The 26600-nt window shown below is 38.1% G+C and overlaps 1 protein-coding gene across 1 annotated transcript in view; it reads left to right on the top strand.

Moving 5' to 3' along the window:
• MLIP (muscular LMNA interacting protein) overlaps nt 1-26600 on the top strand; it is a 96945-nt gene that overhangs the window by 41088 nt on the left and 29257 nt on the right. Inside the window, exons 6-13 of the mRNA XM_015859233.1 lie at nt 925-1293; nt 7050-8690; nt 13282-13353; nt 20591-20656; nt 20736-20819; nt 20913-20972; nt 21384-21428; nt 24910-24954. Coding sequence (XP_015714719.1) covers nt 925-1293; nt 7050-8690; nt 13282-13353; nt 20591-20656; nt 20736-20819; nt 20913-20972; nt 21384-21428; nt 24910-24954 — 2382 coding nt within the window. The remainder of the gene's footprint in view (nt 1-924; nt 1294-7049; nt 8691-13281; nt 13354-20590; nt 20657-20735; nt 20820-20912; nt 20973-21383; nt 21429-24909; nt 24955-26600) is intronic.

Here is a 26600-nt window from a genome sequence, read left to right as displayed (position 1 = left end):
TAAAACATCTAGAACCCAGGCAATACTTGCAAAAACAAACAAACAAAAACCAACCAACCAACAAGCAAGCAAAACCACCTCCAAACTCATGACTGTAACAACTTATTGTACTGATTTTTAAGAACTCCAGGGGCTCCTGGAGCTTTCAGTGGAAACTCGTTACTACATTCCTCAGGCAGGATTCAAGTATGAGCCCCATCTACAGGCTTTCTCTTGCATTGCAGATTATTTTTATGTCACGATTCCTCCAAGACAAATATGATTTACCATGGCAGTTGTAATAATGATTTGGTGATTGGTGATTTGCTTATCATATCTCCAGCTACTCCTGCTCTCATTCAGTGCTTACTTGAGAAGTTACATACTGGAAATGTAAATAGGAAGAACAATTGTGGTCTGTGTTGAGATGCTTAAGCTCACAGTAAGGCTCTCTGACCTCAAATTATCTGTCTGCCCTTTTCAGAGAATGCCTTGGCTTGAAGGCCTTTGTTTCTTCATTAGTATGTATAGGTTTTGTCCCAGATTTATCTGCCAGACTCCTGTGAGGAGTATTGTCTGCTCCCATGGATCCCACGGTCATAGTGCCTTCCCGTCGTGTCTGGTGTTGTCAAGTCTGACAGCTCATTTGGCTTGATTTTACCCTCTTTTCCAGTTCCCCCCAAATCATAGCACTGGGCTTGGGATCCCATTCTGCTGTGAGTGCACTGTTGCTCCTTGTGTAACAAGGAGGCATCACCTCATCTGGATGCTGCCTGAGGAGCAGCAGGCTGACTGGGTTATGCTCATATCAAACCCAAATTCTTCATTCACCTTCTGCACTTCTGGTAGTGTAGCACCAGCTACCATGTTAGGCTGAAGTTCTTATCTTGCAGAACACAAATGCAACGTGGCTAACTGAGATTTGTTCCCTTGTATCTCTTGCAGGCTAAGGTAGTCTCTGATGAGCTGTCCTTAAACAGCGGAGTCCGGCAAGACTGTGTGCCTGCCATCTCTCCAGAGAGCACCCAAACTGTTTTCCAGCCCCTGGTATCTAACTCAAGCAAGGAAGAAATGCAGGAGAATGATCTTTTTAAGGCTGAGTTTATCCTGATTACGGACTCTGGTGATGAAGATGAAGCAGGTGCTGCCTCTATCAATGCCCAGCGGCCCTCCAATGGCTATGGGCCCATCAGTGCCCAGCTGCTGGCTACATCCCATGTCCCCCCTGGCATGGAGTCAAGGAAACCTCCCAGCGATGGGCATCTTCCAAGTGCTACACTTTCCCACAGCACTGCTGATCAGCAAAACCAGCAGGTAACCTATTAAACGATTATTATTTATTATCATTAAACTATTATTAAACCTATTAACCTCTTGAACTAAACTCTGTTTTCAGACCTTTCAGGACACAAACCATGTGTTTCTTTGTAAAGCAGCTTGGCCAATTTATTCTTTAATTAGTGCTTTTGCTAGCCATTTCTGTAGTGTTTATATTCTAAAGAGTTATCCCTGCCCTTCTGACTTATTGCTTCTTCCTGTGGCTCTGGTAGATAAATGGAGCAAGTAACACAGATCTATTATTCTTTCCTTTCTTTCCTTTAAGAGCAGCACATCATGACAGCCAGTTAATCAGATGGTTTTATATTCCTAGCTAGACTAAATTGGCTAAGATCATTGAAATCAGTGGAGCCTGTAGATCATTTGAATTATTAGTATCTGACTTCTTAGGCTTCTACTTTTACTCAGCACCTGCTGCAGCTCTTTATTCTAGAGAAAAAGGCAATAAAAATCATGTTATTCTAATTGTTAGCTAGCACTGAGTTTGCACAGGTGTAAAGAACTAATTTAGAGTTGAAAGGTCTGTTTTATGTTCATCTTCATAGGACACATATATTGATTTATTGAAATTTTACAACCCCAGTGGGAGAGAGGAAAAAAAAAAAAAAGGGTTGAAATTCTTCATTTTCAAAATGCATGAATCAGATTTACTGCATGAAATCTGATGTGTCTCACCGTAGAAAGGGCACTGATAGTTTGAAAGGGTGTATATGCCATAGTAATATTTACCCTTTAGCAAAATAGCAACATCCTTCTCATACAGAAATGTTCAAATATTTCCTTTGACCCCAACTGGTTTCTACTCTCCCCCATCCAATTCAGCGTTGATCTTTTGATGGAGAAAACTGTGGATTAGAAATCCACTCCTGTTTGGGCTTCACAGCATTACGAAGTACTCATTTCTTCCTGGAAACTCTCAGTGAAATCAGTGGGAATTTTACCTATGGCAGGAGTGAATGCAGAGGTAAATCTGTGCAGAGCAGACTTCTTGTAAGAGAATGATGGCCATAGGGAAACATAAAGCAATTTTAAGTATGCATCTTCTATAAAAACTGTGTGGATTTTTTTTGTATGACTGCAGAAAAATTCATAGGCATTAACTGTTAAATTTTTGATGACTTGACAAGAAAACATGGATCTGCTTGGTAAAGTGACAGAAAACAGATTGCACAGAATAAGCATCTGAAGCTTATTATCTGCTAATTATTCACCTGAATATGAAGAGACATAGGGCATAATATGGGTAGAATGTATTTCTTCATTACTCTTAAGTCACACATTCTCAAGACTTCAAGTACTTCCTTGGTCTTTATTTTCTCAGTATCTGTAGCTACTTCTTTTCATAGGAGGAAGATCAGTTTGTTAAGCTCCTTTTCACTGATGTGCTGGCTGTTACTTCAGTGTCAGGCTTCTAGCACTGAACATTCTTCAACTCTCAGGCATCACTCTTGCTTGTTTACTGTCTCATGAAACAGCATCAGCTCAGAAATGAAGCAAAAGTAGAAAAGTAAAAGTTTTAATAGCTGAATTATTTATACGTGAGTAGATTTCCTATCCCAGAAGTACTCCAAATAGGGGCTACCTTATCATTTCTAGGATTTTGATGCCAACATCATGTCTCACTTAAGGGTTATTACATGTGATGTTAGGTTCATTTAAAAGCATAACTAGGCTTAATGATCAATTTAGTATCAGAATGAGAAAAGTTGGGATCAGCACTGGAAACCATTGTATTGTACAGAGTTTTAGTTCAAACTAAGCCAGAGCGCTTCTACAGCTTCATTAATTTCTAAATTCATGATAAGAAAGAAAAAATTAAGACTTAAAAAAAAAACAAAAAAAATCTTCTGTTGTTCTGGATTAACAGGCGTGACTAATGCTGGAAAATGCTGTGCCATATTCAAAGGGTGAAGAAGATATTCAGCATTAAAATATTCATGTGTGTGTGTATATCTATACAAGTATATGAAGTTATTCTGGTCATATTTGGGATGTTTTCTTTATAGTTTACTATTTATATATACCTATATATTTGTCAAAGAGAGTCTAGGCATGCAACAGAGAATCAGACTGGACCTTTTCCTTGAGATGTGCCCTTTGGGGTGAGGTGGATGTGGCTGCTCCCTTTAGTGGGACTCTAGGCCAGATCACAGAAATTTCTCAGCTCACTAAAGGGGATCAGTATCCAAAGCAGTTCTTTATCCTGTCAGGGTCACTTGGCATTCCCCTGTCCAGTGCATGTCATCTGGTTTGGCTTTTCCAGAGCTGTAAAAACTCCTGCCATCACCAGGAAGAAACTACCCTCCTTGTTGGGACAGTTCTGAATGGCATCTGTGTTAATTGAGTCTCAGGTCACAGTTAATTTACTATACTGTCTCTAGATATTGTGCCAAATTGTCTCCAGTGTTTCCTTCTCTCCTTCTGGCTCTCGGGTTGCAGGCTGAGGAAGGGTAATGGCCATATATTTTCTTATCCATGATCAAAAGCTAGTAAGACAAAAGCATGACTAACTGATACCAGATGTTAGATGAAGCCACTTTTGGGGCTTTCAGTTTGTCATGCTCTTGTCCCATTTCATCAGCACATCTCTTGGGGCTTTGCTGTTTATCAGTAATGATATCTTTTTGTGTCCATCCAAAATATTGTGATCTCATCAGAAAAATCTATTATAAAAACATAGCTCAGTTCTGGAATTTCAAATATACTGAAGTTCTTCTAGGCAAGGCTCTATAATAAGATTGAGGCCTGTCTGATATTTCTGAGATCGTTATCTATGTGGCATGAAAATATTTTTCAAGTTCTTTCATCCATTCATACCAAAGTAACCTGAATGAAAACAATTCCCTTAATCAAAGGAAGTAATCATATCACATTTATGGATACTACTGATGTTGCACATATAAGATCACGCTCAGTTTAGCAACTCTCCACACCCTGTTTGAAGAGCGGTATGGAGAAAGTGATGGGAGCGCAGCACAAAGTTGATAAGACATAAGGAAAAACTTTTTCTCTCAGAGTGGTCAGGCACTGGAATGGCTGCCCAGGGAGGTGTGGAGTCGCCATCCCTGGGGATGTTCAAGAGGCTTCTGGATGAGGAGCTATGAGATCTGGTTTAGTGGCTTGTGGTAGCAGTGGTAATGGGAGGATGGTTGGGCTGGATGATCTTGTAGGTCCTTTCCAACCTTGTGATTCTATGATTCCATGAAGCTGCTGGGATATCCGTGAGGGGAAGCTGAGGGAGCTCCAGCAAACAAGCCATGTTAAGTCACTTCTAAACAATTTTTATTTACTTCTCTGACTGAAGTGAGAGTGTGATCATCTAGATGTGTATCTAACATTGTAATACAATAGCAAAATCTTTTCAGAAGACTTGAATCATGATTCAATTAGCTCACCGTGTGAATGCTCTGTGTTCAAACTGGAAGAAAACTACAGCAAAAATCTCTTTACTGTAATTTTAGGAGCGTATTTATGATCTGCCACCATGAACATTTTCCTCTGCTTATAAATCTTTCTTACCAAGTTTTATCTAATTAAAAGTCATTGCACATCCTGCTTTCATTATAGAGACTCATATTCATTCCTCATTTTCTTTTAATCCAGCATCTTTGTAAGGGAAATTTATGTATTTCATTTTGAAATATTGGGTTTTCATTCCTCATCCTTGTTTTTGTAATAATCTTCCAGCAATCATTATTAACCTCAGCAGCCTTATCAAAATTAACAGTTGTATGACTATGTTGCTTATTATGGTGTTAAATAATCTTGTTTCATTACATATTTATTATTATTTTTTCATAATTTTAAATATTACATAATTTACAATTTATAAAATCTCCAGCATTTTTCTCTTATTCTTTATTAGTAACTTTTCCAACAGTTGTCACAGTTTCTTAATCCAGAAGAATTTACGGTACTCTGGTATCACAGATATTCATTTGTATATCATAATGTTTGCATGGCATAGATAAGGTTTCCATTTTGAAGTGAGACACCTTAGCACTCAGGGGAAGTTAGTGTGGTTGTAAATCACAATTATCAAACTAGGGATCTGAGAAATATTTATGAATATCTGAAGGGGAAGTGGGAGGCAAATGGATGAGTCCAGTCTCTTCTCAGTGTTGTGTAGAAGTTGGACAAAGAGGAATAGCCCAAAACTTGAACATAGGATGTCCCATACTAACATGAGGAAGGGTGATAGAGCCCTGGAACAGGGTTGCCCAGAGAGATTATGGGGTCTCCTTCTCTGGAGATATTCCAGACCTTCTGGATGCTTACCTGTGTGACCTATTGCAGGGAACCTGCTTTATCAGGGGGCTTGGACTCAATGATCTCTCAAGGTCCCCTTCAACCCTTGCAATTCTGTGATTATGCAAAGGCATTCCAACAGTTAGCTTTTATTACAATAAATGAAGACATATCTGGGGATGTCTGATATAGAAAATGTCTTCAGTAACAGGTTTTGCTATTTTCATGCAGATGTTTAGCAGGAAATGCTCACACATTTTTAGTTATATAGGCTAGCAGGATTCTACTATGCATATTTATCCCATATTTAGCATTTCATGTACAGTTTAGTCCACAAAGGCCTTTGTATCTTGCCTTTCTGTCACATTAACTCTCTTAAAAATTACTTTTTATACTTATTTTTCTTGTTTTGTGATTTATTGAAAACTGTATGACATTAAGCTATATAAATTCCTCTTTCTTAACGGGAAGATGTTTCTATTAAAAACTGGAACTAAAAAGATGAGCCAAAGTCACATGGAATCCATGTATGTGGAACCTGGTATAACTGTTTTAAAGAACTGCATACTTTTGTTTAGATAAAGTTTTTAGGTATTAGATACAATTTCTCCACTATCAAACTCCTCAGTTAAAAGTTTGGTGATAATTTGTGGCTTTTTGGATTTACAGTTGACTTTGTTCACCATTTTGCACTGATATGTTTTATTAAAATATTATATTCCCCAGATTTTAATTTCAGTATCTTATAACTTGGAAGATTTTGAGATAATTTCTTTCTTTAAGACCATAAAACTGTATAAAACATTGATAAGATACTTGCGTGCTCTAACTAGTTTTGACAAATCCTAATTAGAAGAGACCTAGGAAAAAAAGACATCTACAGAAGAGCTCATTACTGTTTTGCTGGTGCATTATAAGGCTGTGGTTAAGGGGCTAATGATTCTTATAAGCCTGTATACTGTCAAAGATTGCTCTATGAAGGATCGGTAGAGTGAGAGACAAACTGGATGTTTCTGATTTCTGCAGACGTTGTTTAATGAGTGAGAAAATTAGTAGTTGAGTTGAATCTCATTTACAGAGAGATTACTTTCCATGGAACTGGTGTAGTGAGATCAGGCAATATTACAATGTTCTCACTTTCAATTATGATTACATGAGAATTGCACCACATGGTTGTTGACATCACTGGCATATCTGCCTTGGGTTTTACTTAAAAAGTCAGTAGCCTTGAGCATTCTCTATGTCAGCAGAACTGAGATCTCGTGAAAGTAAAATAACACAACTTGACTGTGCTCAGTCAAGTTCCCTGACAGCCTTGTCCATCAGGATGTACACCAAGTTTAAAACAGTCTTGTTTTTTTTTTAACCCACAAAGCAGTACTAATGAAACACTGTGTGTATGACTACCAGACTGAAATGTGGGATGCTTAACAGTTCCACAGGTTCTACCTATATTAACATTTCTGTTTTTCTTTTTTCTCCAGTTAATTTCTACTCTTTCCACCTCTGATCATCTTTCCTCTAAATCACCTGCTGTCCACTTAATTTCTCCAACTAATCTGAAAGTAGCGTGTGGTGCCATGGTTAACCTGAATCAAGCCTCTTCGCTGGAAGATTCCCATAACAACTGGCAGTCAGCAGCTGGGTCTTCTAAGCAAGATTCGTCTCTCTACTTTCAGTCTGCTTTCCACAGTTCAGCCCCCTCCATGTCTAAAATATCCTGCTCTGCATCAAATCGTTGTTACTCCAGCCCTCAACTGTATGATAACATGCAAACACCATGTGCCCATATCCCTGGCTGTGTTTGTAAGACGGGAAGCTTCACTAGATCTTCCGTTCCAGGAAGGAGTCCGTGTGTTTCCCCCAGTCTTCCACGTTCAGCTGAAATTCAAGTATCATCAGGCCAACCTTCATTTTCCTGTTCTTCCAAAAGACTGAATGCTTTATCTCCCCTCCCTGTACATGTAATAACACATTCATTATCTCCTAGCCCTAAACCTTTGTCTCCACCCTCTCTTTATGGCTCATCTTCGACTATATGTAGTATAAATGAGCCTTGTACACAAACATCATCTAAAGGAAATTTAGCAAGGTCAGGAGTTAGATCCCCTCTGCCAACCAGACTAACTCTCTTGACTGCTATTTTGAGATCAGGCTCTTCTCAACGAAGACCTCGTTCCCCTGCTTCTTGCCCCACGTTTTCTCCTTCCTCCCTTTGTTCCTCAACACTTGCAATAGATCAAAAGTTCAAAACAACTCCCCCAACCCCCAGAAAGTCTGTTTCAAGCCCTCCTATTAGACCGGACTCACCCAGAAAAGAGGAATATTGGCCTCCAGGATGTGCTCAGAGCATGTCTTTACACTCCAAGCCTTGTCCTGCTCCTCCAGTGAGGTCTCTTTCTCCTAAAATGCACCTTCCAGGACAAACACTCTCTCCAGCCTCCCAAAGTCCCCTCTCATCCCCCATCCCTTCCCACAGAAAATCAGTTGCCTCTACAGGCTGGCAGGCCACACTCCCTGCTCCAGCAGTGCCACCATGTGCCCCAGCACACCCTTCCCTTGCACACCCAGCCTCTCCTCCCCCTGAAGGCCTGTGTTATCTTGCCTCCAGGACCCAAGCACCTCAGAGATCTCAGAGGGTGCACACTTACTCACCTACCTTTACCTGTCAGTCATTTAGTTTGCTTTCTTCTACTAGACATGGTGGCAAAGTCCTCCCCACCACAGAAAAGCAGTCGTCTCTCTCCCCACTTCTTTCAAATTCAGCTTCTACACTGAACTCATATTCATGCCAAAAGTATACTCAGGAGCCCAGTGCTTCCTCTCCAGCCCATTCAAATCTCTCAAATCAGTGGTCTCTCTCACGTCCTGATTCTACTTCACCAGTTCCCCAAACTCATAATATTAATTCGCACCCACCACAGCTTCATCCTTCACTGATGCACAAAAACTATAGGCCCAACTCCCACTCTCCAAGACCTCAGCAACCTGCCACCTCACCGGTCTTAAAATGTAGACCTCCTGTCTCAGACAAGTCACTACGCACACTGCCTTCAAGATCCCAGGAGCTGTCTTCACTACAATCTTTTTCCCCGCCTCCTGACCATGAAAACATCAAACCCAAGGTACTCTTAGTGCATGCTTATTTTCTAATGGTTCTTTGTCCACTTAGGAAAAATTCACATCCAAAATGCTAGTAAAACCAATGAGCTGGGGAAAAGGAAGGGAGTGTTTTTGAGTTGGTAGCGCAGGTAATGAAGAATAAATCTTACTACTCAAATTTCTAGCAACATATTTTGTATTTTGAGGAAGATGCTGTAGAAATAGTTTTGAACAAAATACAATTTTGATGGATTGGAGGAGATAGGAAAGATTAGTGTCCAGTGGTTCTGACCTGCTGAACTTAGCTGAACAGGGACTTCAGAACCAATAGCCAGAGAGAAGACAAGGACAGTCCCCTGCTTCTTCCCCATCTTTCCCACTGATACTTCTAATCTTATTATGCTAGACAGAGGATGGGGAGATTTTCCCACAAGATGTAGTCCTGCAAATATGAAAGTCTCACACTCGGTGCATTAGCTGTACTCCCACTGTTTGTCATTCACCAAAAGGCAGGAGAGTCTCAGCGGAGTGAAAATAAGCAACGATGGCAATTGCTGCAGGAGTGCTTGGGAAACAGCCTTCCTTTAAACCCGAAGATAAATCTAATAGAGGGAAGGGAAAGGAAAGGAAGGCTGATCACAAGATATACAGCAGATAGGTGCAGGGGAAAAGAAAGGAAACTGCCCTGCAGAAGGGTGTGCCAACAGCAGAAGACAGCAGAGCTGTGGAAGGCCTTCCAGCCTCTTTTATCTCTGTATTCTGTACTCTCCCTTTGTGCTCTTTCTTGCTGATTCCAGAGCTCACCGTGGGCAGCTGAAGCATGCTGCCCATCACAGGAAGGCCATCATAAGTTTTTGATATATTTGCTTGCAGCACAAAATTGCAGCCTGGTCTGTCAGATCAAGTTGTGTCAGATATGTTCTTAAAAGCTTGGGTGTGGCTGGAGTGACCTGGACTGCTTGGAAAACATTAATTGAAAATGAGAGGTTTAAAGCAGCACAGAGTAATATTTGTCGCTCACTGTTCTTTCAAAAACCAAACAACCCAAAAGGAACCATTGTGCCAAGCACAGCTGTACGGTGTCATTATGCACTGTTGGGGCTACTTAATGAAATGAAAAGAGAAATGAAATAGTCACAATATCAAGAAAAAAAGCCCCATGTGACAAAACTGAACAGCATGACTGAGTCTGTGGATTACAACACACTTGTGATGTCTGCTGTCTTCAGCATAATCTACGATGATAAGGAAGTTGTCTGCTTGTGGCACTTAGCTATTGCTTCAATTACATTTACAGGGGCCATTTAATAATTTCTGCCCTTCCAATGGTCCTTTTTCCTGCTAATTCTGCTGTTCATGTGATGCAGTGGCACTTTTGAAATTTCAGACCATAATATGGAGCACGGGAGAGTACACATTAGTTTAACAGGCTCAACTGGTTAAAATGGTGCCATTTTTAATCATGCAGACAAAGCTGGTTCCACTGGGGATGTGGATGACCTGCAATCTCTAAATCAAATGCAGAAATTCAGTATAGGAAGAGTTTCTCCTGGCTTTAAAATGTGAGACTGAGTCTTCATGTCTTGCTAGTAACAGTGTATATTCAGTGCCCTCCTTTCCTCCTGCTCTCATCTATTTCTATACTTAGTTTTTGAAATAGCTTAACAGACTTTTGTTTTGCTTATCTGTTAATGGTACCAGGCTTTCTGATGACTCTTTGACCTCAAATCTCCATATATTTTCAAGGGAAGAAAAATGAAAAGATTGAGGAGAAATAGCATCAGTGTTTTAAACAGCCTTTAAGACTTTTTAGTACCAATCAGTTCAACTTTAAGACTAGACAAAGAGCAGATTGTTCCATCTAATGACTGCTGATGTATGACAAAATTTTGCATGTAAGATTTCTCCAAGGGAAAAGTGCAAAAGAGCTTGACTTTGGTATGTGTAATTTTGCAACATTAATGTTGCTTCAACAGTTATTAAACCAGCACCTCTTAAAACAGAAATTTGACATTAGATGTACTTTTCAACAGGCACATCAAGCTGTCTCATTAGCATGATATCAAAGCAATTATGCAAAAAAGATTATTTAATGGGACCTCTTATGTATTCATGTTTATGCATGTGCCAATTAATAGAAATCAAAGAGTAGTTTATGAGTGAATTTAAGTATTATCATTTTAATATTTTATGTTCCCATGCTTTATATATTTATGTTTATTTTTGCCAAGAATACTTCCATTCTGTACAGTGAATGTGAACATAATCAAAATCACAGAACATAGTGAAGTGTTAGGCTGTGAGTAACTTCAAGAAATAAAAGTACTCTTCCTGGGCTTTCAAAACAATTTTAGTGGTGCTCTAATGGACTTGGTGTAGCAAAATGGACAGTAGAATGTGTTGGGTACAGATAAAATTGCTGATTTGGCAATGAAAGAATAGAATTAAAATCTTTGGCTCTTGTTAGAAAATTTTTTGCACCGTTTTACTCCTATACATTCATTGATTTTTCCTGTTTGAATATAGCACACAAATACATATATACCTATCCCAATGTTGGGGAACAAACAAATCTTTATATAGCATATAGATTTTTAGCCATCTAAACATTCAAAAGACAGGATATAAATAATGTCTTTTGATATTTGAAAAATAATATCATAAATTGGGCAATTCAATTATAGTCAATGGATAGGTGATTAGGTGATGGTGTATCTACAGGATGATTTTGCTTTACCTTTACAGGTTTCTATTTGAGGATGAGATGACTTATTCTGTAGAAATGCCTATATCTATAAAAGACTTTAGTTCTGACTGAAGCACCTAAATGGTAAACATCCAAGTCTGATTGGCTAAAACTGAAATAAATGGGGAAAAAAAAAAAGATTTTGGCTCTGCATTGATCTGCTTTGACAGAACATTCATTCAGTATACGTGATTATAGGCTTCTTGAATACCTGTCAGTCTCTAAGTTCTGAGTAGAAATAAATATAAGTCTCGGGAAAATCCAGCATTATATGTGGAAAGATTTCAAAGGTGTGTTCTACAGTGTTTCAGAAGAAGTGAAAGGATGATTTAAAATTTTTTAATCTGAATTAAAATTCTTGCCCCTCTACCACCAGGGTCTTCCATTAGATATTAAAAATAAAATAAAATAAAATAAAATAAAATTAAATTAAATTAAATTAAATTAAATTAAATTAAATTAAAAGACAAATCAATAACTCACAGTATGGCATATTTGTCGGCCTACTGTTTTGTAGTTACTATCATTCATCATGGTAAATCTTACCAAAATATTCAACCAATAACTGAAAACTCCATTATTTTTCTGAATTCACAACAGACCTTGCTGAAGAATCTGTCCCCTTCTTTCTTATAGCCCACCTTTAGATACTGAAAGGGTGTTATCAGGTCTCCCTGGAGCCATCTCTTCTCTGAGGTGAACATCCCCAGCTCTCTCAGCCTGTCCTCATAGGGAAGGTGTTGCAGACCTTGGATCACTAGTCAAAACTAAAGTTATTAAAAGATGATATTTTTAAAGGCAGATCTTAGAATTTTTGTATCCTAAGCCATATTTTTTTTGTGGTTAAGATTGTCACTTCTCTGTACCTGATTTGAGTGTAAAAGTTCTTTTTTTTTTTGTTTTGAAATAGTTGCCTGTGAGTGTTATTTATAAAGGAGGAAAAAAAGCAGTACTTAACAGATCTATCCACTTTGCCAAGTAATTCAGCATTTATAGATCTTATTCATCAATCACAGAGGTCATTGTGACTTAGCAGTTCAGGATCTCACCACCCAGCAGCAGTTTGTGAAGTGCATATACTGACAGAAGTGGATTTGCGTTATCATTTCAAATTGACTCTTGTGAGGCCCCATCTGGAGTATTGTGTCTAGATATGGAGCCCTCAGTACAAGAAAGACAGCTGTTGTAAGGATCCATAGGAGGGCTGAGGGAGATGAACTTGTTCAGCCTGAAGAAAAGAAGGCTGGGGGGGGTGGTGGGGGGGAGGGTGACTTCATTGCAGCCTTTCAGTACCTGAAGGGAACCTATAATCAGGAGAGGAGTAAACTCTTTGAAAGTGCTGTGACAATAGCATGACAAGGGGAAATGGTTTTAAGTTGAAAGAGGGAAGATTTCGGTTGGATGCTGGGGGGAAGTTCTTTACTAGGAAAGTGGTGAGGTCCTGGAACAGGCTGCCCAGGGAGGTTGTGGATGTCCTGTCCCTGGAGGTGTTCAAGGCCAGGTTTGATGGGGCCCTGGACAACCTGATCTAGTAAACGTGGAAATTTGGTGGCCCTGCCAGGCAGGGGGGTTGGAGCTTCATGATCCTTGAGGTCCCTTCCAACCCGGGTCATTCTCTGATTCTGTGATTGCAAGCAAAGTAAGAATGAACTCACAACCTCCTTTGATACTGATATAAGGATGGTCTGTAGAAAGTGATCAAAATCAACTTATAAGCTACTGATATGGAATGTTCTCATAGTCCTACCTCATTCCTAAATGCAAAAGATGTATCTTACAGTCCTTTAAAATCTTAAAAAAGACACTAGATTTTCTTTAAGGTATAGCTTTCTTAGATTGTCTTCCTGCTTTCTGGTTTACCTTTTTAGCAATACAAGATCAAGACAAGCTACAAGGCATTTGCAGCAATCCCTACAAACACATTACTTATGGAACAGAAGGTTAGTGTTTGCTCAAATACATGGGAATTGCATTTCATATTTTAGAGCATTCAGCTTTTGTACGTACTCTGACATGTCTGCTGGCGATACTGCACAACATAAGCTCTGTGAACCAGCTGCTCAGGATTATATGTAATTCCAACAGTTTTTCAGGGTCAACTGCTTTGCACTGAAGATCAAACACTTCACTAATCTGAATTTCTGCAAATAAATTTACTGTAAAAAAAGAAACCACCACCACCAACAAAAACAAAAAACCTAAGGGAGTTGTCATTTCTGACAATGTCTCAAAGTTTATTTTGCTATTTGAAAATCTCTGGAGCACTGCTATTCCTGGATCTATCCATCAGTAGATAGGTTTGGTCAGTAAATGGTTCTTCAATGTCTTTGCTCATACTAGTAAATTTAAAAACACCATTAATCATCCCCAGACTCAGGAATTTATCAGTCATATTGTTATGCTGTGAAAATGGTCCTAGTCATTGCACTGATGTTTTATCCACTGTTTTCCCAAACAACTCCCCTAAGTTCTTTGACTGCATTGGCCGTGGGTCTGTTCCCAGGAGGCAGCTTAGGATAACAGTCGTCTTCTGTAGAATAATATGATAGATCCAGACACCAGTCCCTAGTATATTTATTTACTACAAAGGAAATAGCAATAAAAGGCTATGTTATAATGTTATAATGTTATAATTCTTATGTTGATAATGCAACTTTGGAAGAAAGTTGAAATTTTGAATTTTTCATGTGGAGTTCAAAGTGGAGGGGTTGGACAAGATGATCTGTATCTTCTGTATTCAGCAATGTCTGTTTTTCTGAAAACTTTGCCAGAATTAGCTTTTCACAAAAGGTTATTCTATTAAGCACTGCAAAAAACAAAAATAATTAAACCCTGTGATTAGAAGCGAGATAAGCACTTTATATAGTTTGAACCATGGAATCACAGAATCACTTAGTTTCTATGAATCTTCAAGGTCACTGAGTCCAGTTATCAAACTGAGCTACTGAGTCCTCTCACTGGTACACATCCCTTAGCACCAAAAACCATGTCACAAAGGTATTTAGACATTCTGAATCACTCTGGCATCCCAAGTATAGCTTTGGACATAGTTCAGGAACTTAGCTTCCAATAAATTCTGTTAGATTAAGCATTCCTATGTGCACATCTAAATATTCTTTACATGCACAGCTCAGTGGATTTCACTATAATTTTATGGAGCTTAAAGACATTGGAGAGTATGAATTTTTTCTCTGCATAAAGAATTTTGAAGATGATCATTTTGCCCTTGAAATATTTTTGATTATGACCCAGCACTTATCACTTAAATGACTTAAACAAGATTATGTGTTTCTTTTTTTCCAAAAACGGGAGATCTCTTCTTTTCCAATTTAACCTTGAGTGAATATATTCATCATTTGCATAAAATAAAAACCTTCTTTTACTTAAATCTTGAACATGCCAGGTTAGACAATGTCTACATTAGCATGCAGAGGAAATGGATTAGGAAAGGAAAATATTTGTTTTGGGGGATCCCACACTCATTCTCTATGTATTATGGGAGGTCTTTTGGAGGGCAGAGAACCTGTTAGTGGCTGGAAGCGTTATGGTGTTTTCTGAAATACCACTTCAGATTTGACTTTGTCTGAAAAGTATTCATTGATACATGTATGATACATTGAGATAAAGATTGTTTGGAGAAGATCATTTTGAGTGGCATTTATTTTAGTAAGGCAGGAGTCCTGTGAAGGCACAGATACTACTGAACACAATGCATGATTAGGAATTCTTCATCTGCTTAAATGCTAAAAGAAAGTACTTTGCTGTGTGATTGAGCTAGAAATGCAAATTTTCTGAAGGCAAACTTTTTTGCACTGTGCAGTTATGTTACCTATTTTGAGTAGTTATGAGAAAGGAGTTTTATTAGATCCGCCGGTATGCATGTGATCAAGTGACAGTTCATGTAAAATAATAATTAGATCACATGAAAGAAAATTGTCACTGATGTCACATATGGTAAGATGTTTTGTTTGCCTCTAAATCGCCTCCATGTGTCTAATCTTTTCTTTTATGTGAGTGTAAATACTTCAATTTGAGCCATCATATTTTAGCTTCTCCTTATGAAACTATTAGGCTATAATCATCTAAACATCTTATTTAGGACATATTTTGATCCTTGAGTACTCTCAGTCTAAATGAATCATTCAAATCTGTACTCATTAGAAGCGAAGGAAAAGCTTAATAATTACAGATACATGCATTCTGGCAATTCAGAAAATGGTTTAATCTCATCAAGTCCTGTAAGTGATATGCATTCTATCTATTTTAGCTTAGATGAAGTTGATGCTCTTTGTATCACCTGTACTCTGCCCAGGAAAAAGAAAATCCAGGATTTGGCTTGGAGAATGTGACTGTAGAATAGGGAAGCCATATTTTTAAGCTACTTGTGCTCAGCATCACAGTCAGACTCTCCCCAGGGGCAACAACAGTGGACTGCTTCCCAGGGAAGGCGAGCCAGGAGCTTGTCTAGAAGTGAGACAGGTAGGAGACAGTGCCTTTACCAGCACAGGAGCCATCTAACAGTGCTTGGAGGAAGGACAGCAGAGATGGTGATAAGGAGGTTGAGGTAGCTGTGGCCAGCCAACAGTGCCATAATCACTACAGATTCAAAGTAATGAGGCAGTAATAATGAACTCTTCAACAAAATAGACAATAGCATCCACTGGCTAGAAGAGGAAGGAAGAGTTTAATCTAGGCATAAGACAAAATTTCAATAGAAAAAATTAATTAAACATTTGAAGAAGAAAATCCAGAGAGAGTGAAATGGGCTCTTTATGATAGAAATTAAACAATCAAGACATGACACTTTCCTGGCATTTCGTAGAGTAAATCCAGGCAGTTCTGTGGTTTAAAGAAAAGGTTGGGTGATCACTGTGGTTCCTTCTGGCCTTATTAATGTTGGATGAATGAATGAGTCACTCCTCTACTAGCATTCACTCTTGAATAGTTTCCACAGTTATAGAAATAAGATCATAATCAAATTCAAAATTCCAGTCCTAATCAGATAGTATATCCTTTTCAAAAGTAATATACTTGTTATATAAAGTTTTTATTTATCAAATATCAATAAAAATATCTTCCACTCAAAATGGATTTTCATGAAGAGCCTATTTCAAGAGGTTATAGAGAAATTCCTAAATTTAAGTAGATAGTCAGTGGGTACTAGATATTCAGAATTATTTCTAATTGGAGTTCTAAGCCCAAAACTCTGTTGGACTTCCTGGAACTGCAAAACAAGCAAGACTTCTTTGAGCAAATCAGTAATCAGCAAGTTCTAATGCATGGCAGTTCGGAATTACCGAGATTGTCCAGATATGCATCCTAACTGCATGCTGATGAAAGGGGTGAGCTTTTTTTCTCTGTGTGTCATTTGGATTGGAAGAAAATCTGTGCATACTGGGTTTGGTCTAGCTGCGGGTGTTCTGCTCCAACTTCAACTATATCTGAATGAAATGAAACAAGGATGATCGGTGGTGTCAGGAAGTACAACTATCACAATCAAAACCACTAAATTTTCTGAAAAACATTAAATAAAAAATTAAAAAACATTAAATATAACTGGATGAAAGGAGTGCAAATGGAATCACTGCTGGCTTCTCTGACTTGTATTTATAAACTAAGTATTAATAGAGGACTACAATATAATTTTTAAATAAATTGGTTATTTTAAAGTTTGTGATGACCATCCTGATTTTGAAAAGCATATTTGGCAACTCTTTGTTCAGGACATTTTAATTAAAAAACTGTATTTTTTCCCCCTCAAATACTTCTGGTGTGCACTCACTGAGTAAATTTCTTGCATCTAGATTATGTATCCATGTTAAGGCTTCTGAAGGCTAGAGTTCTTTCTTACCAAGAGACATGAAAGAAAAAAGTAATTTGTGCAGTCCTAGAGTGCCGCATGACCTAATTTGTCTTTAATAATGACCAACCGTGCCAATGTAGGAGCAGGCTATGAGCTCCATCTTTCTTTCAAAGGTCTTGCAGCTTTTAATAAAATTTATTTTATAAGAGGGATATTAGTCAGGTCTTCTCAGTATCATTTCCCAGAATCTCTAAGGAATAATTCTGGGAACTGGTGATACATGAAAATCCACTATATTGAAGATTTTTTTTGCATGTGCAGAGGTGTTAGAAAAATGCTGAAAGAAAATGTGCAAGAGCAATAAGAGGAAATTTCTTGGTTTTTGTACAGCACAGGCTTTTCTGAATATGGTAAGAAGGAAGTTGTGTCAGATTCATATTACAAGATTGATGTCAATAACTGGTGAATGAAACAAAGTTCCACATCTCCTGCATGTTGTCCATAGCTTTAATTCTTCTTATGAAATATTGGAGATCGTGGTCAGTTCATTTGCTAGTGTCCTTTCTGCCCTGATACAGCTTTAGCAATCAAATTGCTTGAGGGAGAGAGGAGGGAGAGTTTATAGTCATCACTGATGTCAATAGCATTTGTGCATCACACCCTCAAAGTTACCTTTTGCAAGGACAAAATCAGCTGTTCAGCAATTGTCCATTTCATCTGCATATTTAAGTTCTATCACAAACAAGTTTTCCTTTTCTAAATTATTCTTTTCTTTTAAGTTGTGGTTCTGCTGTATTTTTCATATGCAATAAAGTAACTGGAATGGCTAAAGAAGAATGTTCAGCTTTTGGTATTGTTCGGTTATCAGCATAGGAAACAAAGCCTGAATACTGTTGATAGTGCTAATCAACAGTGCTGTTCATAACACTAATACTTCAATTTAATCATAACACTATTGCATGATAACAGCAGTAATAAGTTAAAAAATGCCAGAACTACTATTTAAATCTTCAATTTTTCTCTATGCTAATGAATTAAGAAAAAAATGCTTTTCTAGAAAAAAGAGTTGTATTTGGAAAAGCTAATGACAGACTAAATCAAATGCTATCTTTCTTTTTTTATTTCTTTTTGGAGAACTAGGACTTTGTAATAGAAAACTGGAAGGAAAGTAACTGTGAAAGAATCTACATGAATTACTTTGAAATTTTAAAGGTTCAGAAAGGCACAGAATACAGCAGTTTTTTATAGCATGGCTGCTGTGTGTGTGATGATAGTATCTAAGGAGGTCTACTGCATGCACAGGCCTTGGTGCTGCACTTGCCTAAGTAAATGGAAGCTCCAAACTACACAGGTTATTTGTGTTCGCAGTTTCTACTGAAATTGAAGGATGCTTGATACTTCAGTTATCCAGAATCTTGGTTCTTGACATAGACTTGTGGATGAGACTGAATTTCCTCTAGAAATAGCCATCCAGATCTTCCATCCAGAGCTGTGCCCTACCCTTGATAGTATTCACCCTCTGCTACTGCTCTAGTGAGATGAATTTGAAAGAGAAATATGATTTTTTTTCCTTAAAAAATTTGTTATTTTCATTAATATATCAATATCTTATGAGTTTTGAGGGGCTTATCAAGTTCTCCATTCTGAACATGTGACCAATGGCAATTTCTTAATGCAACAGGTTCCTGACTAAAACTTATCATCCCTCCACAACAACTGGCTTTGGTAATCCTGGCCCTAATAGGCACTGGAAAGACTCTTCTTCATTTTACATTTTACCACTTCAGATTACATTTACAAGGAGGATGCAATCTGACTGAATCTGAACTGGACATGCAGCCCTTAAGTATAGTGCTGTGCTCTCTTTTGTTTAGCTCTTCTCTTTTATAGCTCTGTCTTTTGATCTGAAATTTTAGCTGGATAGCAGTGATGAGATAGAAGAAAAATCTTTTTATCTTCTGTCTCAGGAGAACATTACACTATTATTATATTTATCTCAAAAGTAATCATTATTTTACTCTTTTCCTTTGGAACTATGTCAACTGTAAGGCCAACAGGATTGTCTAGAACTGCAGGGCAGAGAAGAAATGTGTTTGGAAAGAAATTACCCTTCATTTTTTCTTACTGTACTTTCTGATTCAAGGCATCATACATGTGTTTCTGCACAGAATCATTGGTGATACTGGTAAAGTACAAGCAAAAAACCCTGACACATACTTTTCACTTCTGCATGAATAGATGTATGCTGCCATAGCTAGGCAAGGAGAGAAAAAATATAACCACACTCAAAAAAATTTAACTCATAAATAATTCCTTAAGTACATGCTTCATTTCTTTCATTCTTTCATTTTTTTCCCCTTTTTTCCTTTTTTTCTTTTTTTTTTCCTTAAAGATTCTGCCATTTTCCTCTCAGCCTTATATATGTCCTCTGTAACTACAGCCCAGATATGTCCCTCACAGGATGCCTCATGCATGAAAAAGTCCTCATAGGAATGCTTTTTTTTTCTTTCTTATTTATTTATTGCTAATAATCATCAACCACAAAACTTCAGAAAAGCATAATCTGTTACACAAAAAATCCACAAACACTGCTGATCCCTCCAATGTCATATAATCATAGAATTGCTCAGATTGGAAAAGACCTTAAAGATCACTGAGACCAACCACAACCTAATCATACTACCCTAACTAGCAACCCTCTGCTAAATCATGTCCCTGAGCACCACGTCAAAACAGTTTTTAAACACATCCAGGCATGGTGACTCAACCATCTCCCTGGGGAGCCTATTGCAGTGCTTAACAACTCTTTCTGCGAAGAATTTTTTCTTGTATCCAAACTAAACTGACCCTGGCTCAACTTGAGGCCATTTCCCATTGTACTGTCACCAGTGAGAAGAGACCAACACTGCTCCTACTGTAAGCACCTTTTAGATATCAGAAGAGAGCAATAAGGTCACCCCTCAGCCTCCTTTTCCCCAGACTAAACAGCCCCTCATATTTTGCCTGCCTTCTTACAGCCAATTGTGTCTTCCAGTGGTGCGTGGCAGGCACACATCTGGTACCTCTGTGGTCCATGGTGTAAATTCAGTGTGTGCAGTTCACTGTGAGAGATGGGGTGTTGTAGAAAAAGATGACAATTTAAACTGTTATTTTCTGAGCATGGATAATTCGCCTATCTTGAATATTCTTTCTCTCACTGCAAATAAACTTTCTAATTCAAGATCAGAAGATGATAGCCTCGAGAACCCTACTGTAATTTGTTCTTGCATATTTCCATGACAGAATGACAAGTGTCATATCTAGGAATGTTATTTTTTATGCGTATGAAAACTTATTTAATTTTTTTTTTAACTCGGGAATCTTTTGAATTGCAGGCATTAGAAGAGCCAACCAAGGCTGCTGGTGTGACTGAAGGCACTAGTTTGGACACCCACTCAGAGGTAGCGCTGTTTTATCTCTCAAGTCTTTAATGAAAACAAAAATCAAAGGTTAAGTGGGTGATCCATTCTCCTTTTTCAGATGTGCTCCCCTGCCCAGCTCAGACAACAAACAGAAGAGCTGTGTGCGGTCATCGATCAAGTCCTGCAGGACCCATTGACCATGGTAACCTATCAGTATGTGGGACTGACTTTTTCAATTCCCTTCTTTTTGTCTCATCGTTAATAAGTTTGTTCTCTGTCAATAATAATTTTCCAGCGCCGATGTGAATCTTCTCCGAGTTTCCTGCAGATGAACACAGAGTCAGATGTTGGCAAGGTAGGTGAATGAACTCACACACAAAATGCTCTTTCCAAATAGACATCAGATGACAGCAAATGAGAAAATGTAAAGATGAAGTTTAAAGTGGTTTTTGTGAGCAAATGTGAGTTAAACTTCACAGTGCAACCATACCAGTAATTGCCTACCAATAAGAATTTTATTAGGTCAATTCTCAGAGATAATTTAAGGGCCAGCTCTAATGGAGTGCAATTGATGTCTTTGAGTATAAATGAAATAATAATTGAAACAGTAAATACCTCTAGAAAACTTTAATGTATTTTATTTTCAAGTATCTCATGAATCTTTGTGGAGAATTGAATTTGAGCAATTAGTAACATCACAGTGATGAAAATCTCACTGTTAGTGCCTCATTCTTTGTTGTTGATATATTCGTTTATTTTGTATAAGGTGTCGGCAACATTGCAGAGAGCAGCTGGACGTGAAACCAGATATGTAAGTATTTTTATAACTACTGTTATAACTGTTTGGCATGAAGAAATGTCTAATTTTGTAGGTTTTGAAGGTCAGCTTGCTAACATGTTTGTTTTGTTGGCACATAGGTGATGCTGGAATAGCATGAGGTGTTGTCCTCTCTACAAAGAGAGTTCATTAGGGCATTCTGATTGAGACCTGAAATGTCTTATTTCTGCTTAAATTTTTCATGACTGGAATTTCTTCTGTGCAGTGTCTGTTTATAATTCTACCTGTGCAAATATGATTTTATAATTGATTTGTTCACACAATCCTTTGTTGATGTTTGTTTCAAGTGAGGGTCAAGGGCTAAGTTATTTGCCCTGACAAAGTGTTTTGGCTCTTGCCTTTCTATCGGAGTTTGGGGTTCAATCAAATTTTTCCTTCCAAGGTATAGAGATGACTGCAAACCCATTACTTAGACTTAAATGAACAAAGGGTGTTTTCTGACATGTACACATTCCAACGTGCAAAGAAAACTTGTATACTGAATCATCAGTTAAACAATTGTGACATTTAACCCAATTAACATTCTACTTCACACTAGCTCTAACAGTTACTCCAGGTTCTATATTTTACTTCTAGCTCATCTAGTCATGTGGTGACATATCTGAGTTTACTATTCATCATTCAGACATTCTATTGAATCTCAGATCAAAGCAGTGCTAACAAAAGCAATAAAGGCCATTTAGTTTTATGCCAGCACAGTGCTTGACTGATCAATTCAATTTTGCTTCTCAAATGTGGCGGCATGCATATTTTATTACATACTGTGATTTTTTCTTGACAGATTATGCTGGCTCATAGTAATTAGAAAATATATTAGAGGAGTGCTTTTTTAATGAAATAAAAGAGTGTATTTCAGATGTAGCCTGTGAGAAAAGAATATATATTACTACCATTTCAGCACATTTCTTCAGGATCCAAAACAGTGTCTGAAATACACCTACAAACACATTTAGACATCCAACTTACATGCATAGGAACACAGGTTTTTTTCACTTGCATACAAAATCATCCTTAAAAACTTTATCTTCCCTGTCTTTCCTGTAACATTCTAAATAACTGATGCAAACCAATATTTGGGAATAATGCAAAGACATAAGAGTAGGCTAACCCTTTTTATATGTTGTACAAAAGACAATTGTTTTTTGTCTGGCAGTACATCTGATCACTGTGCTAACAGACTGTGTTCTCCACACCGCACTGTGCGGGCTGACTTTGGTGTGACCAGGCTCTTATGGGGTGTCATCACACACTGCAGCAGGGTCAAGCCAGGTGTCCCCACTGGACCCTAGACATTGCAGTTCTTTCCTCTTTCTTGCTATGCCTCCTAGTTAGGACACAAAACGGTTGTTTTTGCCCCTACACATAAACCAGGCATGAGTTTGTCCTCTGGCTCTTGGGATGAGAGCACAATGAAGTGTTCTTCCAAATAATGGTCTTCTTTTCCTTGTCCACTTCCCTAATCTCAAAGGCCCTCATACTCACACAAGGCTCAGGCTTGTGCTGCCTCTCCAGTCCATGGGAGCAGCAGGCTCCAAGCTATCATGCAGTCTGTGGAGGACAACTGGAGGAGTGATAGTTGGCATGGACTGACAATTGGCACGCTGACGATTAACTGGAAAGGACTGGTGACTGAGTCTGTGTGTTTGCTGGCTTTCCTTGACTGGATGAAGACTTTTGGCCCAGAGGCCAACATTTTACAGTAGTGGGTACAAAGTATTTGTTTAAAACAAGATGCCCATACTGAGCCAGTCCAACAGTAGAAATCTCTGGTAGAAATCAGGAACTGAATACAGTACAGACAATCGTGACCACAGTGTCAAACAGTGAGTTTCCCCAGGGGATTCCCAAACTCATGTTCTGTCATGTGAGCTCTCTGGGAAAAATGATCTTCAGCCAGCCTTTCCTTATCATTTTTTCTTTTCTTTTAGAAGAAGTATTTTTTGTTTATACAAATTAATTTTACTAGACATAATTAAGATGGTAATTAAGCATTTGTACATACATGATGTGTGATATTGAGACACTTGTCAAAATCACTGAATCAGAGAGTCATAGAATGGTTTGGGTTTGAAGGGACCTTTAAGATTATGTGGTTCCAACCCCCTGCTATAGGCAGGGACACCTTCCTCCAGACCAGGTTGCTCACAGCCCCAACCAGCCTGGCCTCAAATGTCTTCAGGGACAGGGCATTCACAGCCTCTCTGTGCACCTTGTGCAACAATGTCTAGTCTTAAGTCTAAGCCTATCCTCTTCCAGTTCAGAACCATTTTGCCTCATCCTGATGCTACCTGTCCTTATAGAAAGTCCCTCCCCAGCTTTCTTGTAGGCCCCCTTCAGGTATTGGAAAGCTGCTGTAAGATCTCCTTGGACCCTTCTCTTCTCCAGGCTGAAGAGCCCCAGCCTGTCCTTGTAGTAGGGGAGGTGCTCCAGCCATCTGATCAGCTTTGTGGCCCTCTTCTGGACCTGTTCCAACAAATCCATGTCCTGGTGTTGAGGGCTCCAGAACTAGATAGAGTACTTCAGGAGGTGGCAGAATCACCTCCCTCAACCAGCTGGTTATGTTTCTCTTGATGGAAAACATTATTTTGAAGGTGATTTCAGTTAAAAGGAAAGCTTCAGCTTGTTTATGTTTCAGGGATGGGAAACTTTGTCATAAAGTATTACAAACATATGTGTGCATGTACATACAACTTACAACATTATTTCGGTAGGTTGTATAGAACAGTAAAATACACAAAAAATGTTGAAATATCCCATCATTTTACAATTAAAATGGCAATTAAAATTTACCTTGGCTGTTGTTACACTTCATATTCATATGGAACCAGTCAGCCCTGGGAGCATAGGTGAAGGCACACAGCTGTGTGGCTGGAAGGGATGGAGCCTAGCCGCACCTCTCTTAGGCCTCATTTAAGGGCAGGCTGGCTCTGGGGAAGGATCTCTGGTTGGACATCCTTCCCTACAAAGTCTTTCCTGAGATCTTCGGAGGTGGGCTTTGTAATGCCATTTTATCTGTGCTAGTTCCTTTGCTGTTACACTCCTCTATCACCTTTCCACTGCGTTAATCTTTCCAATTGTAACAGGTGGTATTTCTGATTAGTGATAGTATAAACATATAAACACAATCATTTTCTAAGTAAGTTACTTTTGTGGGTTTTGAATGCAGTGTTTTAATTTCTCTTACCAATTGCACGTCACTGAATGACTGTTAAAATCTTCTGTACCCAAGTATACTGTTATCTGCAAGTTTTCATCCTCTTAAAAAAGGTCTCTGAAAAAATGCAGTTGAACTAACAACTGCAAATGCATTACTTTTGCTTATTATTCAAATTCATCAACAGTGGAACAGTAGTAAAACAGAACTGTCAGTGGTGAAAACATTCTTCGTGATTTTCGTTGCTATAATCACAAAGATACTGTATGTAATGCAGAATTTATTCCCTTTTTTTTGCAGGCTAACCTTTACAAATCAACACCTGTGGTAGCGGAGAGTCAGATGGTATGTGTTGCACAACTGTACAATGCTGATTTTCAAAATCTGTATAAGTGTGAAATCTGAAATTATTTGCTTTCTTAATCCTTTAAAGGGAGTTGCAGACAAGATCTTTCCTCAAAGTTGCATTGCTTCTTATGGAACTGCACTATTCTGAACTATCTATTTTCTTCCATATCAAAAACATACCTTTTTTAAGGACCTGTAAATCCTACTATTATTTGTAAATCCATGGATCAAATGACAAAGTTAAGAGTTCTGATGAGTCATGACATATATTGCAACTGTAGAATCTACTAGTCTTTATTGATCAGAAAAAAATGAGAAGTGGATGAGAATTTCCCCATTGCATTTCACCTAGTGGCATTCCTGGGACTTCCTGAATCAATTTATTCTGTTTACTAAGCTTTGACCAGTTCTTCTCTTATGTTTTTTTTCCAATTACTTTTAAAATTTTTATATTTAGATCTCTTCAACATTCTGTAGCATCAGAAATTACTTTTAAATTATGCCCTACGTGAAATGGTACTTCATGTATTTGCTTTAAAGCTAGTGCTTGATCTCAGTTGCTGTAATGAAATGGAAAATAATTGCTCTTTCTTTACTTTCCAATTATCTTCTATGATTTTCTAGATATTAACTACAACACTATATCAGTCACTTCTCTATACTGAAAACTCAAAATGGCTTAACTGGTCTTTGAGTGGTACAAATGTTGTTGTCCATCTGGATAGTCCTTGGTGTCCTTGATATCTTTTTCAGGCATTTCTCTTTAAGACTGGGAGATCAAAAACATAAGCCACTCTTGTCTAGCTCTGAATACTACATTTCCTGTTTACAGAAAAATGGGACAATGTTCTTTACTGTTATTTCTATCAATTTCTTAACAATTCCTAGTAATTAATGCAGTTCTTCTTACATGTATGGGGTGGTGAGACAATGTTTGCTTAGAACTGTATACAATAAATACAAGTTATATTTTCTGAGTAGTGAGGGCTAGTTTCTGAGTTAATGAGTTCATCATTGCATTTGTAAATTTAGGATGTAGTTTACTTTTTCTCCTATGAAAGTATCAATGTTGAATTCCGTTAAGTCTCACCTGTCTTTCTGTCATTGAATCTCTCAGTGTCATAGCACCTATCAGCACTTCTTTGCATGGAATTTTTCTTCTTATAACTCTAAATGATTCAGTATTACTAGTGAATGCTGTCACTTTTCTAGCCACTCTCTTGTGGCTGATCTATATTTATAATTCAGAACCCACTTTCCAGAGCATATCTCTGAGGATATCTGTTTGTGACTTCACTCCACTGTAAAATTTAAATCTTTATTCTAACCTGTTGCTTCCTATCCTAAGTGACCTGTAGTGTCTTTCTCTTCTCAGTCGTTTCATTTCCTAAGTGGTTCTTGGTGGAAGGCGTTCCTCAAAGCCTTCCAAAATCTATTTGGGCACCTCTGTACCTCCACTAAACCTTACACTCTGTGATGGACATTCTTAGATAATGTTGGATGAGTGATTTTGGGTGCATTCTGAACCCATAATCTTGAGTCCTGGCTCAGTATAATTTGATAACGGAGCCACAACCATAACATGGCAGCTCATCACTCCAATAACAGTTGTGATGTTTTATTTCCACTTTTCGGTACTGTTG

Source organism: Coturnix japonica, chromosome 3 (genome assembly GCF_001577835.2).
Source record: "Coturnix japonica isolate 7356 chromosome 3, Coturnix japonica 2.1, whole genome shotgun sequence".
Classification (NCBI taxonomy): Eukaryota; Metazoa; Chordata; class Aves; order Galliformes; family Phasianidae; genus Coturnix; species Coturnix japonica.
The sequence above is the reverse complement of the archived record's forward strand: the minus strand, read 5'-3'. Positions and strand labels throughout refer to the sequence as shown.